Consider the following 19,897-nt stretch of genomic DNA (forward strand, 5'->3'; position numbering starts at 1 on the left):
AATCTGTTTGTTGTTGATATTAGTGAGAAATTAATTTTGTTCTAGAGATCTAGTGGATGGATTGTATAACTCCAGAGGCGATCATTGCCTAATGGTGTCTATAATTGTTACATCTACTGAATGTAATTTTTTTTATTCCCTCCCCTTTTCTATTTCCCTTCTCGAAACAAACAAAATTGTTCTTAAATCAAGAAAACTGTTAAATAAGATTTACATTTTAAAGCATGTAATATAGCTTAAATATCAATGTTATGTGCAATCCATATGTTTGTCACAGTTTATCAGAGGATAGATAATTGGTGCTTAGCTTACGTTCCGCAAATCTGTCGCAGCTGTAAGCTGATACGTGTGAGATTAGGAGTCATAGGATCTCAGCTATCATTCCAATCATTAAATTTGACCTTTGTTATATCTTACGTACTTTATTGCATCATCTTTTGCTCCCCTTTTTTTTAAGTTTTTGATAAATATTTCATTCTGAATGTTTGATTGTGGATGTATAGATAATGTATACGATGTACATTTGCACATTTGTATATGAAATTTATATTATCCTTATACATACATTTACATTTAAAATAAAATGATATAAATGTAATATATATCATTCATTTGCTGCAATAATAACAGTTACGTGTTATCTCTTCCTTCGATGTATTGAATTCTCACCATTCTTTTACAAACAACTCAAAAATGACTTTGAGTTATGTTATTGTAGCAAATAAACTGGAAATATATATACATATATCTTTCAATCTGTATAGTCACGCACGAAGCACTTTCAGGAGATCAGGCGAAATAAGTGAAAGTCAATTAACTTTGGGCGAAATTTTAACAGAATTAAAACTTAAAATACTGATACAATTGTTATCCAATCGAGCCTGACGCTTAATGAAGATTCTTTTGGTAGAAAAACATCACATTTTTCATATTATTAATTAGAATCTCCACAGATCTTGAAAATTTCAAGACTCAGAATTTTTCGGATTCTTTGTACGTATCGGAACGGTTTTCAGAAAAACTCAGACAAAATAATGAAATATTTCAGATTTTTCCCGTCAACACATCTGAATAAAAAGAAAATCCGCGCAAAAAATTTCACATACAGATAGACACTTAATCCTTCGCAGAACACGTGGGGCTTTCAAAGACCCACTCGATATTTCCATTTCGAATTTTACGGAGATTTTACGAACTCATAAAGAAACCCCAAACAAGAATCAGGCATATATATAACGGTAAATAGATTCTTAAAGCCTTTGAAAGTACACTTGAGTTTTTTCAGATTTTTTATGGCACCAATTAGCTTGAAAATCTTAACTGGCATAAAAGACCCGGGTGTTCGACGAAAGCAGCAGAATTATACGTGTTCTGCGAAGGGTTAAATATTTCGAAAATCCTCATCCAATTATTTCTGAAAGTATCTGAAAAATTTGATAATTTCTTCTGAATTTTTTATAAATCTAAAATATGAGAAATTCTTAGAAAATTTCTGAGTAAATATGAGAAATTTTTTAACCAGGGTTTGTCGCACGAAATTACTTTATTCGGGTATTTTAAATAAAAAAAAAATAAATAAAAGTTCTTATGTATTTCTGCTTTTTTTTTATATATGTTACATGTATTTATTCTAATTTGACTCGATAAGAAAGTCGGACTCAGTCACAATTCGCGCCGCGAGCATCCGTTTTCAAACAAAAATCGGCATCGAGTGGTAAAAGGGCGGGAAACCGCTCGCCCGATTTCAATGGGAATAACTCGTGCCCGCGCGGGAGGGAAGCAGTTATATTCTTTTTTCTAATTGCCATCTCGCATTTCCGGGAAGCAGGCACGTGATTGGCGGACACGTCACGAGTCACGACCCACTTCGCCGAGAGTGCGCCGAGTGTCAGCGCGAGCGAATCGGCCGTTGCGTGGTGTTGTGTTGCGCGGGAGAGAAGTGGAGAATGGTGGAGAAGTGGAGAGCGAGCGAGCGAGCCAGTGAGGTCGGCGAGAAAGAGAGAAGAAAGTATACACGAGTAGCGCGCCTCTCGGCTCTCAGCTAGTCCAGATCCAGACTAGTCGGCAGTGTCGGCACCGTCGGCACTTGGCACTCTTGGCAGTCGGCTCGGTTCTCGCTTGTGTCCGTGTGTGGTCCGTGTGCGTCGTAAACCGAACATCGAACGACGAAGATTCATCACGCCAGTCGTGTGCTCGTGTGTGGCGCGTTTTCTCCGTGGACAGTGCGAGGATTCCTTGGTTGCGAGAACATCGGTGAAAGCGAAGCGAAGGGGAGAAGAGAAGGAGGAGGAGGAGGAGGAGGAGGAGGAGGCGGCGGCGGCGGTGGTCAGGTCGCGCCCGCTCAGGTCCGTCAGGTTCGTCTGCTTCAAGCGAGCGCTCCTGCGAGCGGGCGACGGCGACCGAGACGACCGTGAGCTCGTCGTCGTCCAACGCTCACCGGCGGCGACGACGGCAGGCGGTAGCGGCAGCGGCAGCGATCTCGACTGTTCGAAGGAGAGAAGGTACGTTACCGCACACACACACACACACACAACACGTCCTGCCTGCCCCTTCTGCCCCCTTTCTGCGCGCGCGAGCGCGCGCTAATGACCCCGTTCTAATCGTCGCATGGTATCGTGGCCGACTTCGTCGTCGCAGGGGCGACAATACCGATACCGATATTTCGTACTCGATCCCGATTCGCGCCGCTCGCACCGCACCACCGATCACGGCATATGGCAGTGCGGGAAACGTGGAACTTGTCTCTCCTCGCCTAACGGGGTCGTATTTGTTTACATCCGTCAATCCCCGAGCGTTAATTCAAGTGGCGGTTTTGTTATTTTTCTCATGATGCACCAACGCCCGCAGGTACTCGAACGTAGGCTGCGGTTTGCCGGATAGACAGGCAACTTGGGTGTTGGGTGCACGCTCGTGTCCCGCTTCCCGCTGCGTCACAGCCGACCCTTTTGGGCATTGAACGTTGAAGTGGAAATGCGACGAGTATTGGTGAAGGTACTTATTGTGATTTAGTTCGACGTTAAATGTCTGGCGTATTTCCTGGGCAAAATGGAGAAAAGATTGATATTGACAGGTGAAAAAGATAATTAGGCAAGAAGAGGTACAATAAACCATCGAAGGCCTGGAACTAATTCGATGGAACGTTGCTGACATTGCTGATTGTTGGCATTGAAATACCTCGTGCAGCTTTTCTCCCCCCTTTCTCTCGTCTGTGAAGAGAAAATGGTTGTAGAGAGTTTCTTAAGAAGGAATGATGGAGAAATATGAATGACATATATAGGATAGATTTTGATTATTATGTTGATTAATATATCAATCCCAATTAGCGATTATCAATATCCTTTTGTGTATTACCATGTTATTTAGTTATTATGATACATCCGAGTAAAATATGAATGAAATAAACATGTCCTATTAACAGTTAATTATATATGATATGCTAAAAGTGCATATGGTACATTCTTCATATCTTATCACTTTCTTCCGGATGACCACATAATTTCCTGAAATAGTTCTTCCGTGTCTATTTTTAGATTTTTATTATAGATTTATCTTATTTTAATTTTACATTGAAAAAAATCTATTTTGACAAGGTTAAGGTACAACTGTTTTTCCTCATTAGTCTGTAGGGGAACGGGGGGGGGGGGTAGCCCCAGACATTATTGAAATTCAAGTATACCGCGTGTCTATGGCCATTGTTTAAACATTCTGCATATGTCGAGAAACGCAGAAGGGCATATTAGAATGTTTAAACAATGGCCATAGATACGCGGTATACTTGAATTTCAATAATATGCCCTTCTGCGTTTCTCGACATATGCAGAATGTTTAAACAACGGCCATAGATACGCGGTATACTTGAATTTCAATAATGTCCGGGGCTACCCCCCGTTCCGCTATATGAGATCAATCTAACAAAATGTGTATTTTAAAAGATCACTTTCTGCGAACACATGTCCTCCTGCCTTCGTTTATGCCACAGTTGATTTCTTTATCGCTTGGTTTCTTGTTGCTTTCTTCAGAAAATTCTGTTTCTTGTTGCTTTCGGGAATTTTTCGAGAATCTTATGAACATAGAGCTTCATGTTTTATCATATAATTTAATTATATAGGTACATTAATATTTTTTTAAATCTGTTGCAGGTTATCGACTAACCTAACTGAGATTTAAATATCTGTCTTCTACCTGTGTTCTTTCTTTTATGAGAGAGAATCACCATGGATCAAGACGAAGTTATAAAGAATTTACGGTCATGCCTGATATCGTGCAAGGGTGGTATCAAATTAGATAATTTAAGAGGTAAATATTATCAATGCTCTGTTATTACGAAGCAATTTGAAATACAGTTATTTAAGCTTTAATACACTCTACTAATGTCTTCATAAATATTTCTGTGTTTCGCTTTATCTACTAATCAATCATTCTTAAAGACTGACATAAGAATTTTACGATTTTTACTTTGCAGCGGACTACCGTACGATAGCAGGGGAACCATTAACTTTTAAACAATTCGGATATTCCTCTCTCGAAGCTTTCATACGCAGTATACCAGACGTTACAGTGAACAGAAAAGGTGGAGAACTGTATGTGGAAGCTTTACCTTCCAAGACTTCGGCGCACCTTACAAAATTAGTTTCGCGACAAAAGACACGACGAAAAGTACGACCGCAGCCGAAAAAAGTAATCATTTTACTAGTACTTTGTATTTCCTAGAAAGTAATTGCTGCCACACAAACACATATATACTGACTATTTCACTCTAAATATCGATTAAAAACATTATTAGATCCGAATGTGTGTTTTGTAGCATACATTGGGAGCTTTCCAGCAAGCGACACAAGTCGACACAGGTATCGTTTTGTCTTTGTTACTCATTGCCAAAAAAAAAAGATAGAACGACGTTTGTGTCGGCTTGTGTCACTTGCTGGAAAGCTCCCATTGTATCAAATTGTTGAAAAACTGTTATTTTATGCTTGCTCTAATGTTAAAACTTCAACAATTCAGCTATTTCTGTACTGTAATTAATTATAGAATCTCTTTTTCAGTGGAGCCCACCTCGACATGCGAGAAATATTCCGCCTGCTTTTAAAAGTAATAATTTCAGCGGTCGTTTTCAGCCTACCAGGAGTAATTACGTTAATTCTCCAAATTCCTTTACTAGATCAACACCCGACAGGAGTAACCTGTATACAGATTTTAGCAGGTACTTGTAATATTCAAATTCCGCGTTGTTTATTAAAGTAAAAAAATATAACATATCTCGATAATAAGTACCAATAACTACTGTTGTTTTTATTTATTTTTATTTATTTAAGTACGACTTGATACGTTGTTCTCTATTCCTGATTTAATTATAAGTTTTTCGTATAAATTGATTAGTCGATTAAAATTGCTTAATATATGCCGCGTAAGATATAAGTAATTTTATATATTTGCAATATTTTAGACCTATTCCTCTTATGGAGTCTATAGTACAGTACCCGTTACCGCTACCGCAAAATAACTTTAAACCAAGCTTCGTGCCGCTTACGCCACCAAGTTCTCCCACTAAAGTGAGTGCACGTTCAGCCTGCAAATTCCAAATGATTTAAAATTCTTGCAGATTTGAAATCTGCATCATTATTAATCACATTACAATATTTGTAGAGACTGAAAGATAAAGTGACAAATCCCAATATAGCGACTGTAAACCAAAGTGTTAATAATTGTAAGACTATTGAAGAGTTAAGATTCAAAGTATTAAATGACAATACAGCAGCGTCGTCTGTGATAAATCAAAAGCCAAAGACTGTGGAACTGAGACCTCCAAAACTGAGTGAAAGGCTCAAAGTTATTTCTGCAACGCCTTCACCGCCGATTGATAACTACACCAACGGTCGTACATCTACGCCTACCCCATCCATTTTTAATGTCCCGCAGGTAAGAACAGCAGAATGATTCATGTTGAAATGTTGTTGTATAAAGTATAATTATAAGCTATATAATACGAATAATATGAAAGTCTATAGTATACGTGAACTAAAATATAGAACGTATATAGAAAAATATAGATTTTCAGTACTGACAGTGAATGTCGGAATGCAACCATAGTATAACTTGGTTCTTTTTTTAATTTTTTTTTTAAGAATAAGGGGGGAGAATAAAACAAAAAAATAGCTTTTTTTCTCGAGTCCCTTCTCTGGCCTTGATGAAACTCCACAGGTGCGCGCGTTTCTTTCATAATATTTTATTGCTCTTACAGGTAGTACCGCCATTAGAGGCTCCCGATTCTCGGAAAGAGCTGGAGATTTATGCTAATGTGCTAAACTTACCATCACCGGTTTATAAAATGTATTCAAAGAAGGAAAAGAATTCTTCCAAGATCACCATCTATGCCAGCGTGAAAGTAAATACATCGATCAAATTGTATTTATTGAATAATATTATTGCAAGATCCAATTTTTTACATTGATTAATGATGAATTACAATGATTATCTACATTGATCGATGATTACAAAGATTTTCTACATTGATCGGTGAATCTTGCAGGTTGGTACGCATACGTTCCACACATTTCCGGATGACGCAGCGTCCGAGGAGGAAGCAGAGAAGATCGCTGCACGATTAGCTCTGCTAAATCTGGCTAAGGAATCGTCTAGCCCCGAGGTGACGACCGTCGATACGGAATTGATGAAAGAACGCATTTTGAACATCATAACTCGACATCCGAGTGGGGTCTTTATGCATCTACTACCTGAATATTACAACGAACAATATGGGGAGGCCTTGCCCTTTAATTGGGAAATAATCATTGAGAAATGCTCAGATATAAATCAAGAGAAAGGCGTCGGAAATTCCATGATACTGTGTCGATCCTTCCCGAGTTTGAAAGTAATATACAATATACAATACAATATACAATATACAATATACAATATACAATATATTTCGACGATCGCGCAGATCGAAGTAAACATTTATATTTCTCTTTTTTAGCGGTCGGAAAGCAATTCCACTCCATCCAGAAATATTTCCGAGAATATCTACCCGCCTAACGAGAAGATATTATTGAGCCCGATTGGACCTGCCGCACCGGATGTATTACCAGTACCTGAAACGACCATTTGGCAAGTGTGTACTACTCACGTTGTGAACACCGTCGAAATTTGGGTTCGACTCGGCGATCAAAATGTGAGTGTCCGATCGTATTCGTTTATCCATTCGCCTTTTCTTTTATCTTTCGTTTATCTTTTCGCCAGCTAAAAGTCATCTTACTTTCTAGAACGAATTTGTCGATATGATAAACGAAATGACAAGGCACTACAATCAAGAAGTAAATGAACCCATCTCGCCAGTGGCATGCGTAGTCGACGTTTTCTATGCCGTTTTCGAGGATAACTATTGGCACAGAGTTGAATGCACAGATTTTAATGACGAGACCGGAATCGCTACGGTTTTCTTTATCGACGAGGGTTATGAGGAACATTACAAACCTGAAGTTTTGCATCCTTTGGACAAGAAATTTTGCGTTCTTCCACGTCAAGTAATTCATCCGTTTGATTTAGCCGTATATTAATCCGATTGCATCTCATTACGCGCGTTTTTACTTTATAGGCTATCAGAGTAGGTCTTCAAGGATTGAAGGACTTCTGCGACTGCACCCAGATAGTGCCGGAAATTGAAAATCTTCTTATAGTCGATCAATTGTTTTATGTGAAAGTACATGGTATGGATACCGATGAATACGGCTCATCCGTACACATGGTGACTTTTTACGACACCAGCAAAGACGACGAAGATGTCGACGTAAATCAACTCTTATTCGAAAAAATCTTGGAGAGCATGGCTGGTGCATTCAAGATGCATGTAATTGTCATTTAATTTGTTACTACGATTCTCTATTATTGAGATCCTTTTTTTTTACTTATGTGCATTGGCGGTCTATCGCAGGCGGGGCAGGTGACCGAATTGTCCGTTGTGCACATAGATGAGTGCGGTAAAATTTATGCGCAGCTAAACTCGCTCGCTAAAACTGTACTAAACAGTGAAAACATGTCGCAAATGTTTACGAACAAAACGATGACGGTGAATGCGATTAATTTCACGAAAATGTACCTTGTAAAGTGGAATTCGCAGTGGTACAGGGCAAGAGTGACAGATATTCCTGGCGAGCAGGAAGTAACGGTATTTCTAATCGATATTGGTCGAACCATTTTGATACCGAGGGAAACTCTATTTCACATGGACAGAGTCTCGAAGGCTCTGCAGCACATCCCTCCGCAGGTAAAAAAAAAAAACTTTCTCTTTGAACTTAAATTCAGTGTTTTTTTAACATATTGTGATGATAAAACTGACATGTGTTCTTGTTTGAAAAATCAGGCGATACAGATCTTTCTGCACAACATTGACCAATCAAAGTACAACAAGAAGCTTGTAACACGATTTCGTGAAATAGTTTCGGACATGGATTTACTCTTAGCGAAAGTCATCAGGATCAGCCCATCTGGAATTCCAGTGGTCGAAATTTTCAAAAGAGTCGCTCCGAGCAATATGTTGGCCTCGATAAATTCATCGTTGATTTATGACGGCGAACTGTCGAAGTAAATTTTTGCCTATTTTTTAACGAAATGGACCGTATCTATTTTTATGCGCGTTCTTTATGTCTTTATATATTTTTTTATTTTACATTTTATACTATATATATATATATTTACAATTATATATTGTTTACTTCATTTATATAAGTTTTTGTGCTCTTATAACTTTGTACTAACTGTATGAACTTGACTAAAGAAGCTTCTATGTATAGAGTCAACGAAGACGCCAACAACAATACCAAGTCCAAGAAACGTTTGGATCGCAAGGCTTCTCGCGCTCCCGAGGCCGTCGGCAAATTGAATCCACCAGTGATTTCCGACATCGGCCAGTATTTTGACGTCCACGTCACATTGGTCGCGCATCCTGGACATTTTATCGTGCAACCGTTAAACGATACAAATGAATTACAAGTACGTAAAAATTAATAGGCACTTTTCAAGTGTATGTAGAAATTTAATTAATTGATGAAATTATATTCTTATGCTGGATCTTCTCGTTTCCAGGCAATGATGGTCGATTTGCAAAACTGTTATGAAGCGAACGATAATCTGCCTTTGGAATCTGTCGGCGAAAACAAACTCTACGCGGGAAAACTTCGAAATGATTGGTACAGGTATGCAACTTGTATAACTTCACAATGTAAATGAAACGGGTTAATAACAACGATTAATAACAATATTTTATTCACTTTAGAGTATACGTTACTAATATTATTAGCGATAATGAAGTATCCGTATATTTCTGCGACTACGGTGACGTGACGATAATATCCCGCAGCAGTTTGCAACCGTTGAAGAGCAAATTCTTGAAATTGCCGTATCAGGCAGTAAAGGCTAAACTCGTCGGTAAGAGAAAAGCGTCTTTTTTCTGCACAAATGTGTCTTTCAGCTTAAACACTTGTATCAATTCTTTACAAGGAGTTCTAATAATAACTTTTAACATTGTTTAGGAATAGAGCCAATAAATGTCGACTGGACAGTGAACGATTGCGTCGAATTTAAGAAACTAGTGCTTGAGAAGAATTTTGTCTCTGTAATCGTCGAATCCGTGTTCGATCATCTGTCGCCAGTCAATGGTACCATGCTGGGTTTACGATTGATTGACGTTAGTACAGATTCAGACATATACATTGATAGACTATTGGTAGAAGAGAATCGTGCCAAATACATCGAAGGATTTGAGGGTCTTCCTCCTTAGCTCGTTACATTAGTCGGTTGGCAGAAATATTTTTATTTTCTTTACGATTATGTTATTGTTATCCTTCTACAATGCCGTGATAATAGATCGCTTAATGCACTACGAACCTGTCGTGAGAGGATTAACGCATGAAAGTGTTTCTAAGGTTTTATTTTTTTTTCCCGTAACGGCACGGTGATGCATTGGCGCGCACGTGAGCGTTATAAAGGAATAAGAAAGAATATTTAAGGTTTACGTTAATTAAATTCATCTCCAGTTAGTTTTGTTACTTGAAAATTTTCTTTTTTTTTTCTTAAGTATCAAGAGATACGAGCAAAATGATACGCACAAAGCGGGATTTAACTTATCGAAGAAGCTCTTGTTCTTACTCGTTTTTCTTACTCGTTTAAAGGCGTATTTGTGATTACACGCGTGTATTGCGATAGTCTTTAACATTTACCGTTATTATTGTTAATTACGTTTTTGTTATCACATAAAAATGTAATTATCGTTAAAGTTGTAACGAAGTGCAGTTTATTTACAAAGAAGTTTTATTATAATTTTGTTGTATTTTTTTGAAGACATTAGTTTTATGTCAAGTATTCTTTAACAACATTATGTTGTGTCTCTTTTAATTTTTTGTCGTTGGTTAACTTCTCGCAGGGTTATTTCATGATATTAAACGAAACAGTATGATTGTCTAACGACAAAAGATTGGCTGTGTAATATATTAATTAAGTGACAGCATTCCATATATCTATAAATAAAAATATACATCTATATGTATAGTTTCTATATATGTACATTGATATATAGTATATATATATATATATATATATATATTCTTCCATATATATATATATATATATATATATATTATACACACATACACACACACACACACACACACACACACACACATATTGAACATTTATGATTAGTCGCTTCCTGGATTGGAATAATTTACTTTTTTGCCATGTGTAAGCGTGTCGTTAGAAATTCTCACGAAGTTTATTTGTAACGAATATTTTTATTTTTTTATTGATCTGCAACTAAAGTTACAGCGTATAAAATAAAGTTTATGTGTAATAATTTTTTCCGCACGCATTTTATTCCTTTACATATTATTAATAATATAAAATTAATAATATTGTGAAGTTGTTATATGATACGATTGAAGATCGAACATCGTCGTGTTAATGCGAGGCCAATATAAGAAAAAAATAGGAATTTTGAAAGGGCCAGTGCAAAAAATAGAGGTATCACTTATGCTCGCTCATTTTCTATGAGGAATGTAACATTGCTGATCCGTGAGCTGTCGCTTTCAACTACCTGGACGGAATCCATCTCCTCGGCTACGGCAGCAACCTCGACGTTTTTATTGAAATTCGACATTTCAACGATATAAGTGCCGGCGCTATCCGGAGAGCTTATATGCGACGACTCGGGTGTGTTTGTTTTTTTGAGTGCACCTGCCGAGTGAAAATTGAATGAATGACCCGGACTCTTGGATGCGGTCGTGAAGCTGGACTGCGTATTACTATTTCGGAGGGAACCGTCGTGGGATCTCGTGGAGTTTGCGACGCGGTCTTCGAGGAGCATATCTCGTTGAAGAACGACGTTGTCGGACGCATTGGTCCAGAAACCATCACGCTCGTTCGCGCTGGAACTCCGTTTCGCTTCAGCGACGTCGTCGAAAAACATTGAATTGCCGAACAGTATCGAGTCGATCTTCTCGATGATGGAGTGCAGTCGATCCCAGCTCTTCTTTCTCCAGTTTCGCTCCATTTCTCTCGAGTGGTGCGACATCATCCATGGTTCGTTATCATTATTTTCAATTTGTATTATCGTGTGTTCGGTTGTGGGATGGCGAGATAAAGGAATTTCTTTCGTCCCTGCTGTGCTGGGTTTACTTTGACGAGATGGAGGACAGCTCAAGGCATTCAGGATCACTTCGTTACCCCGCGTTTGCGACGTGTCTTCCGTAAGATGTAGTCCAACGTCGCTGCCGCTTGCGTTTTTGTTGTGTCTTAGAACACGTACCGACGTGGGACTGCCGAATATCGAGTATGCCAAAACGTGATCGTAGGGATGGTAATCCACACAGGTAACAATTGTCTTGGCCGAGCTACGCCCACCGTTCGTGTACCTAGCTACGTGTTTACCTGTCTCCAAATTCCAGATATTCAATACGGAATCCTCACTACCGCACATAACAAATCCACCGCAGGGAGATATACAGGCTTTCAATTGTATTCTATAAATAAGAAAGAAGAAAGATTCAATAAATCGAATTAATAAATACACAAATTTTTATTGTAAGAAATGAACCAATGCGTGGGCCAGACAGTGGGAAGAATGAGAAGAACAGCGGTAATGATGAAACAAGTATAATGTGTGACAGAGATTTAGAGGGTTTGATATGTTCACGCAAAAAAAATGATGTGAATAGAGAGGTAGAATAGAGGAAGGTGAAAAAAAACACGAAAGAATGTACAGTGGACAATAAATTAAAATTAAAATAGCAACGTCGAGATATATGATAAAAAAAGAAACAAGGAGAGATGAAGTAAAAACGAGCAAAATGGAAGGAAATAAAGTAAAGAGAAGAAATAAATATCAAAAAAAATGTCACGAAGTTAAAAAAAGTAGGAAGAAGGCAAAAAAAAAAGAGAAAGAAAATTCGGTATTGTTGAATGTTGTCTTCGTATGTTATTTAGGATGTATAAAAAAAGTTAATTGCAATGCTTAAAAACGCGAGTATGAAGAATGCATAAAAAATGTTCAGCCAACGTGCCTTTGATTGTTAAATCGTTTGTACTTTTGCAAAATCACCCCGGTCGCGAGATCTAGCATTCGCAGGCCGTTGTCTCTCGAATGTACGAGGAGTCTAGATTCGAGAGGATGTAAAACAATCGTGTTAATAACGACGCCTTCGATCTCGCGAATTTTTATCTTCCTCGAGATGCATCCCGTCCTCTTCGACGGTATCCTACTGTCTCTGCGGATCGTCCAAAGGATTATCAGTCCCACGCTGTCGGCGGTAATCAAGTTACCGTTCTTTTGAAATACCATAGAATTGACGAAACCCTCGTGGCCTTCCAATTCCTGGTTCAGTTCTCGCTTCCTTGACTTCCTGTCGTCCGCCCAGATGCGAACTACTCGATCGTAACATCCAGTTGCCACGAGCGTCGCATTGCCGGGCCCGTACTTGGCGCAATAAACATACGAAGGATGTGGCAGCATCTGCAATAAATTTGTTTTGTGTACACTTATTTTATATAACGCGAATTTTCTCTCGACACACGTTTCTTTAACGCATGGTACATTTTAAAGACAGTCTGCCACAGGTCGCGTTATATTTTAAACAGTTTTGCTTAATTTGGTGCGTCTTTTTAATTATGTATAAGAATATTTAATAGAAAAAAATAGCGCTAATATGTTAAATACGCAATTATTGTTACTGATAAGGTGCACGATTTTACTTAGTTAGATATTTAGAAAATTAAAAAAGTTCATGATTAATTAAAAATTAATATCATTAATCTTAACGAAACGGATAAACATGAATGAATCACATACAACATAACGTTCATAAAACCTTCATAGTTCCATAATTCATCTCCATGGATGTTTATTGAATTAATTCATGTTATCTTGATAAGATATATTCATCATATAAAATCCATTATAAATGTCCATTACACAACTACCCATTATAAAAGTCCATTAAACATCTACGATCCGTTATAGAAGTCTATTAGATATAAAATTACCCATACAGCACAGATTGTTGCAGAAAGCTTCCAGAAAGGTTTCAAACCTTTCTGAAAGCTTTCTGCAACTTTGAAACCTTTCTGGAAGCTTTCTGCAACAATCTGTGCTGTATGGGTAGATTATATTGGAAGGATATTAGATATAAAAGAATATATGATAGAATTACATATTTAAATTTATACAAGTTATTTAAAATCAAGTTCTATACGTTAATTATTTAAAATTTTCAATAAATTTTGTGTATATTCAGAAAAATTTATAATATTTATCTCTTAATTTTTATTTAATTATATTTTTTCATGATTTTCACAAAAGATTTACACGAATATGAAGTTAAATGGAAGTATCAAAAGTCCTACAGATATTTAGTAGACATGGGAAGTTATATGGACGGCAATAAAGGCTTTGAATTTCTATAGTAGACGTCTGCTCGACATTTATTAGAAGTTTTCGTTCCGTGTGGTCAGTTACCTCGATGTGCTGCACGATCTGATTGCGAACATCCCAGATACATGCGGTCTGATCCGCGGACGCCGACAACAGGCAATGATCGTCGCTGGACCAGTTTAGAGAGTACACGAAACTCTTGTGGCCGAGAAATCGAACGCGAATCTTGCCTAAAGTTTCGACCTGAAATCGAAGTAACAATAACTACTTTATTACAATCAGTGAAACAAACGACAATTTTCAATTGCAATCATATTGTAACTGAATTTTACGACCTTGTCTTACAGAAACTTAATTATTACATCTTTCTTTCATTCTCCTCTCCTCTAGACGCGGTATTTGTTTGCGGTATCTGCGATATTGACGCACCTCGTAAACGACAATCGGGTAATAGTACTCCTCGGAATGGACGCAGGCCAGATACTTGCCGTCGTTGCTGAAGGCGACGTAGAAGCAACCTTTGTCGCTCACTTCCGTCTCGAACATCTTCTCGTTTGGGATTTTACAAGACTGAGCGGCTAATCGCGCCCATTTAGGGAGACCTATCGATTCCGATGTACATTTCGAAAGATCCCGCGAGTCCTTTCGTGCATCATCAAGGAGATCGTTTATCGGCAGCTTTTGATAAAGTACAGGCTCGAGTTTCGGTGGTGGAACTGATGTCACAGTGACCAAAAGACTGCTGGGATACTTGTCCCTGTTGTTCGACTGCCACCAGGTAAAAACCTATACGAGACGAAAGAAATGAATAAAATTTTCTGCGATATGGTATTGTTGCAAAACTCTGCGTAAATCACCCCAAAAAGAATCGTTATCTACTCCGTTGCTATGTTAGTTTTACGGAAAAGTAAAAATTGCATTCCGCAAATAGAAAGTTATACGATCCTTTTCTTTAGAGTCATGTATTACGCTAAATTATAGTCTATTACAGTCGGCAATATAATTCAATGTCTGTTGCTTTCTTCCTGGTTCATTCAACGGATTAGCTAAATTTCTGCCACAAAGGCGACAAAGACTGCGTTTTCATGGGAAATGCGGAATATATGTACACAGAAATGTATTATAAACACACTCACTTATTAAAAACGGTAAAACGGGAATATTTTAACAATGTATAATCGAATAGCAGTACGCGAAAAAATGATTTATTTCGATGTACAGCGCGAGAGAAAAATTCATAAATTTATTCACTCTTCGCTTTTGATGTCGCGTCAAAAATCAAGCGTAACTGCAACAAAGAGCTAGAAATTGTAATTTATAGTAAATTATTCAAAGTGGAATGCAAACACATGCATATGCAATTTTTATGAAAGTTCTAAGGAGTTTAAATGGCAATTCCGAAAACTTTTAAATACTGAAAATTCGCTTGAATAAGAACCCATGAATACCTCGCATTTTTGTCTTCCGTATTTTTTAAAGCTTCGCCTGGGTTTATAAAGCTGCAGTCGCACCTTCTTGCCGATATAAAAAGTATTATTGATGCCTACGGGTTTGAGGAATGCCCAGGCGATTTTGTTCCAACATCCCTCGCTACCTGAAATACCAGACCCAAATTATTAGATTTACATGATGTTTGCAAGCGAAAATAAAACTCAATGTCATCGCCAAACTACAAAATTGTGAGTCACTAAATGTTGCAATGGATATTATCAGTGATATTTACAATCAAGTAATCTATTTAAAATATGCTGACTTTTTTTTCAAAAGTAATATTAGCAACTTTCTTTCGTGAGGATTTTTGTGGTAATTACTTGGATCGATCTTACATTCGAAGGCATTTCTATTGCCCAGTATTTCCCTAAAATGTATCTTATATTAATTACTTAACGTAATTCGGATAATTAATTCATAGGAAAAAGGAAAAAAAGCTCTTTGATGTAAAGTTGCAATAAAAAGGTCTCTCTCTCTCTCTCTCTCTCTCTCTCTCTCTCTCTCAATCATAGAATCAATATACACTCTTAATATTTTTTAAACCAACTAACTACATAATATTCTTATGAGATCTTAGTAGAAACTTGCCAATTTTGTCGTAACTGAGGCTCGCGTCGGCGAAGCTCAGGAGCTCCATTACCTCAAAGAGGATCACCACCTGTTCGCCGTCCTCGCGTCTCATAATCGCGTCAAAGTTGTGCTCGAAAATGAGCTCCTCTTCCCAGACCGGTATCATCGATCTGTTCTTCTTGAAGTCGAACTTGCCGGTGATCATCGGCTGAAGATACGCGCTGCTGTTCTCCGTCGTGCTCTTCAGATACGAGCCCGTGCGAGCCTCCACGATGTGAACCCTGACCATCGGTCGCCTCACGTTCACGTAATCGGCCTCAAGCACGTCCGCCCGGTGAATCGTCACAGAGATAAACTTCATCTCCTTTTCCTTCTCCTTCGTTGCCTCCTTTTCCTGTCTACGTTTTTTCTTCCTCTTCCTTCTGACCCTCACGTCCTCTGCCTCTGCCGCCGAATTCGCATCCCTCGCGGACGAGCTGACGAACGCGTCGTCGCCGGGGTGCTCCTTCTTCTTGAACAACGGTCGCTCTCTCCTCCTCGACGATTGATCGCGCGTCGTTTCCGGTTGGGATCTCCGGCTGCTCGAGACTCGCTCCTCGGAGGTGATCGAGCTCGACCGAACGTCGGTGATTCTCTCCAAACTCGCCGACGAGTCGGGTTCTCTAACGCTGTTTCTTCGGCTTCCCGAGGATCTCGCTTTCGAAGAACGATCGTCGCTGTCCCCCGCGAGACGCTTGCCCATCACCATCTCTTCTCGTCGATGCTTCCTCGAAGAGTCGCCGGACGTAGTCCCAGCCTCATCTACGTCCTCAATGTTCGAGCGGTCGCTCATCCTCCTCATTTCGATCTTGGTGCTCTCCCGTTTGTGATCGGTCTCGATCCGGAGCACCTCGTCCTCGTTATCGGACACGAAGGCCGGATTGTCGAAGAGGACGTCGCTCCGTCGCGGTCTGGTTCGCGGCGCCGGTACCGGCGTTTTACGCGAGTCGTCGATCAACGGGGACGCGTCGTCGCTTGTCTCGGGCAATCGGATCACGCCGGCGTCCTTGGACCAGCGTTTCCGCGGTGGCCTCTTCGGGTCCGTTCTCTCCGCTTCCGTTTCATTTGTCACGTTCGCCACGGTGTTCCATTGCTTCCTGCGCCGCGGTTTCTCCTCGAGAGACTCATCCCTCTTTTTCGGCGCCTCGAATTCCTCTATCAAATCCAACGACTCCACCATCAAATCATCATGTTTGGGAAGATCCTTCGAGGAACTCCTGCGATCAGAGGAGCGATTCCGAGGCGTTTCGCTCGCTCGCGAAGAAGCTTTGGAGGATCGCTTAGTCTCCTTACTGTCCGGGGGTTCGATCGTAAGAGTGTCGTCTCTTTGTTGTTGCCGCCGGCCCGAACTCTCACCACCGTTGTGAACGTCCACGACGACGTTAACCGTCGTCTTCGGCGGTATCGCGCTCTCCGTCGACTCCTCCAAGAAAGAGGACACATTGCGCGATCTCCTCAATCTCCTGCCCCTCGACTCGACGGACTTGGCCATCTCTGCGATTATGGTTTTGGCGGACGTGCCGCTAAGAGAAAGAAGGTCGCTCGCAAGGGAACATCGCGTGTGCTCCAGTTGTACGAGCTGATCGATCACTCACGAAACTTGCAAATTCATCGGACGTGTGATACCATCGCGGCCCTGGAAAAAAATAATTTTGTCCTCGTTGTAATCTTCATTAACATTCATGTGCATATGTAAACTTTACTCACGATATATAAATACTACGCTGACTACGTTGTCCTACGTGTAGCGAGAACCGCGTTACTAACAGGCGGCACACCAGGTGTGGGAGTACTTTTGATTACGCTCAGCGCAGGCATGGATCGATCGATACGGTGGGCGACCACGAACTCGGAACTCGTTCACAGCCCTCTTTATGCATCTCTTCAATTTCTGCGCAGACAAACCTTACACGTTTTAATTCGCAAAATGTTTATACGAGATAAAATGGAAAGTGGGACAAAAAATAATTGTTACCGCGATCGTTTTCCTTAATATTTGCCTCGAAAAATGCTTCCATCAATTTTCCCTCTTGGAACACACTCTCCGCAATTAGGTTCATTAGCACTTGGTTCCAGTAAATTTTCACGGCTAATTTCACGGCTGTTGGATTTCTGTCCTTTATTTCTCTGATCCGAAACGTAGCTCGCCTTTCAATTCCTGGTTACACAAATTGGCTTTGTGGCATAACCACAGGTCAAAAAATCTGCACAATTATATATTTGTTTCTTTAAGCTCCACACAATAGCTCTGCGAACTCTCTCTGTTACATATTTTTTCCACTCAAAGCGAAATAGATATATACCCGGAACTCGAAAGTAAAAGTTTTTCGGAAAGACAAAATCGGTGAAGAAGACAATAGGCCCAAGCGTTAAAGGTGACTTATATATGTGACAGCTGAGAGCTTCCTTAATGGTTTTTTTTTATTTAGAAATGTGTTTCGCAAAAGGAAAAGTAAGAAGAGAAAATAAAAAATAAACTTTTCACGATAAACCTGGCAATTTGCAAAACGTTGCGAAACGATTGTCTGCCCCATTGGTGCGTGTTTCCAGCTCTACCAACTTGAATCCGTTTTCCCAATGCTAATCGCTACAAATGTGGCTATCCATAAATATTCATTATTATATAATTCGGAAAAAAAGCTCTTCGATTCTTTTGCAGGCGAATTAAACTGTATAAATTATTCCATATTTGTATTATTACAGTAAACAGGAGTAAATTACAACATGAATAGTAAAAGAAAAAGAGGAGAAAAAAGAAAAGAGAAAAAAAATACAAAAATAAAATGCAATTTTATTGATTTAAAACAAAAAAAGTATTAGAATAATTATCTGACAATCAAGACTCGGCTAATTTTGAAAAAATCGATTTAGTCAATCGTATGACAATTCTTTCTTTATGTTAACAATATGCATATATATACAAATTAGACACTAATTTAAATATGTGCATATATGTTTGCATACAAGTACAATGATTGACACTATGACTATCCAGATAACGCGTCATATTTATGAAATATGCCCGTAAACTGACAAGCGTTTGCATAAATAACATTGCATGTAAAGCTGCGTCCGCAAATGCTCAGAAATTGTATTGAATTTGTTTCAAGCAACGGTATTCAATATTCGTTACATTTTCCCAGCAACAGTTTACGCCTGGAGGTTTCATTCGGTGTACAGTTTACATATTATTGATGGAAGCAATTTACATATTATTGCTGCAAACAGTTTGCAGCAACAATTTACATATCTTTGCTGTAAAGTATGAATCCTAAACAGAGCTACGATTCATGTTTACACAATGTTTGTGGCAACGATACATAAATTATTTTCAGCGACACATTTACATGATTTTGAACACTTACATTCTGCTATCAGAGTAATATGATTAGACATTTTAATTTAAGTATAATCATATAACCCTGAAAAAATCATCGCAGTGACTATTGTTCCTCGACCGTTTAGGTCAGGTTCTTCCTGGCAAAGTCATAACAGCAAAATAAGTTTGGAGCACGTTGATAGCCTCCCCGAGTTTCATGGCGAAGACCGTGGGATCATTTATCATATCAATCAATGTACTGATAGAATTGAGATCCAGTAGGATATCAGTGAGCTTGTGAGGCATGAAATTCGGGTACATGTTACAAATTAGCGGATACAAGTACTCTCCGATTATCCGCCTTTGTTTCCGTCGCGGCAAAGTGGATAAGTGCGATAAATCAGGCATATTTAGGAAATGCGAATTCTGCATGGGATACATCGTATATTCCTTAAAAAGAAAAAAATTCTTTTAAGAAGAAAATTAACAATCGATACGTGTGTGCAATACAAAATAAGCAAGCTAGGACAATTTTTAGTTATTGAGCAAATCGCGGGTTTGAT

At 39.0% G+C, this 19,897-nt stretch overlaps 2 protein-coding genes and 1 long non-coding RNA gene across 5 annotated transcripts; 2 read left to right on the forward strand and 1 right to left on the reverse strand.

Annotated features, from left to right (window-relative positions):
• The first annotated feature begins 113 nt into the window (after nucleotides 1–113).
• Nucleotides 114–10,843, forward strand: Tapas (tudor domain-containing protein 7 tapas). 2 transcript variants are annotated; one of them, XM_071715999.1, is made up of 18 exons: nucleotides 114–2,501; nucleotides 2,848–2,991; nucleotides 4,140–4,296; nucleotides 4,463–4,677; nucleotides 5,043–5,200; nucleotides 5,444–5,549; nucleotides 5,644–5,916; nucleotides 6,239–6,382; nucleotides 6,527–6,868; nucleotides 6,974–7,168; nucleotides 7,260–7,520; nucleotides 7,592–7,843; nucleotides 7,928–8,260; nucleotides 8,357–8,577; nucleotides 8,787–8,985; nucleotides 9,079–9,188; nucleotides 9,269–9,420; nucleotides 9,525–10,843. In XM_071715999.1, exons 3-18 carry the CDS (start codon nucleotides 4,215–4,217, stop codon nucleotides 9,770–9,772), a joined length of 3,291 nt encoding a protein of 1,096 aa, XP_071572100.1. In that variant the 5' UTR covers nucleotides 114–2,501; nucleotides 2,848–2,991; nucleotides 4,140–4,214; the 3' UTR covers nucleotides 9,773–10,843. The 2 variants fall into 2 exon arrangements, with proteins under 2 accessions (XP_071572100.1, XP_071572102.1); XM_071716001.1 differs by lacking the exon at nucleotides 2,848–2,991.
• LOC139778157 (uncharacterized) lies at nucleotides 10,762–19,894 on the reverse strand. Of its 2 annotated transcripts, XM_071715997.1 has the most exons (8): nucleotides 17,991–19,894; nucleotides 17,723–17,906; nucleotides 15,995–17,651; nucleotides 15,364–15,509; nucleotides 14,345–14,701; nucleotides 14,000–14,158; nucleotides 12,549–12,997; nucleotides 10,762–12,008 (listed from the first exon to the last, which is right to left on the reverse strand). In XM_071715997.1, the coding sequence occupies exons 3-8, from the start codon at nucleotides 17,505–17,507 to the stop codon at nucleotides 11,018–11,020; spliced, it is 3,615 nt and encodes a 1,204-aa protein (XP_071572098.1). In that variant the 5' UTR covers nucleotides 17,508–17,651; nucleotides 17,723–17,906; nucleotides 17,991–19,894; the 3' UTR covers nucleotides 10,762–11,017. The 2 variants fall into 2 exon arrangements, with proteins under 2 accessions (XP_071572098.1, XP_071572099.1); XM_071715998.1 differs by lacking the exon at nucleotides 17,991–19,894 and having other exon boundaries at nucleotides 17,723–17,956.
• On the forward strand, nucleotides 11,770–12,338 carry LOC139778161 (uncharacterized). Its single transcript, XR_011719496.1, has 2 exons — nucleotides 11,770–11,858; nucleotides 11,934–12,338. It is a non-coding gene; the product is annotated as an uncharacterized lncRNA (long non-coding RNA).
• Nucleotides 19,895–19,897: the final 3 nt, after the last annotated feature.

This window comes from Temnothorax nylanderi, unplaced genomic scaffold, assembly GCF_030848795.1.
Source record: "Temnothorax nylanderi isolate EJ_2023f unplaced genomic scaffold, tnyl_v1.0 TNYL_tig0174_pilon, whole genome shotgun sequence".
In the NCBI taxonomy this organism is placed as follows: domain Eukaryota; kingdom Metazoa; phylum Arthropoda; class Insecta; order Hymenoptera; family Formicidae; genus Temnothorax; species Temnothorax nylanderi.

Bases quoted from the DNA above. Each gene is read 5' to 3' on its own strand.
- LOC139778157 (XM_071715997.1), bottom strand. From the start codon at position 17,507: ATGGCCAAGTCCGTCGAGTCGAGGGGCAGGAGATTGAGGAGATCGCGC. The intron at 14,702-15,363 runs GTATTCATGGGT...CGTCTCGTATAG, and splicing joins ACGGAAGACAAAAATGCGAG to GTTTTTACCTGGTGGCAGTC. The intron at 12,998-13,999 runs GTAACTGACCAC...AATTTATTGCAG, and splicing joins AGATCGTGCAGCACATCGAG to ATGCTGCCACATCCTTCGTA.
- Tapas (XM_071715999.1), top strand. From the start codon at position 4,215: ATGGATCAAGACGAAGTTATAAAGAATTTACGGTCATGCCTGATATCG. The intron at 7,844-7,927 runs GTAATTGTCATT...GGTCTATCGCAG, and splicing joins CTGGTGCATTCAAGATGCAT to GCGGGGCAGGTGACCGAATT. The intron at 8,986-9,078 runs GTACGTAAAAAT...TCTCGTTTCCAG, and splicing joins ACGATACAAATGAATTACAA to GCAATGATGGTCGATTTGCA.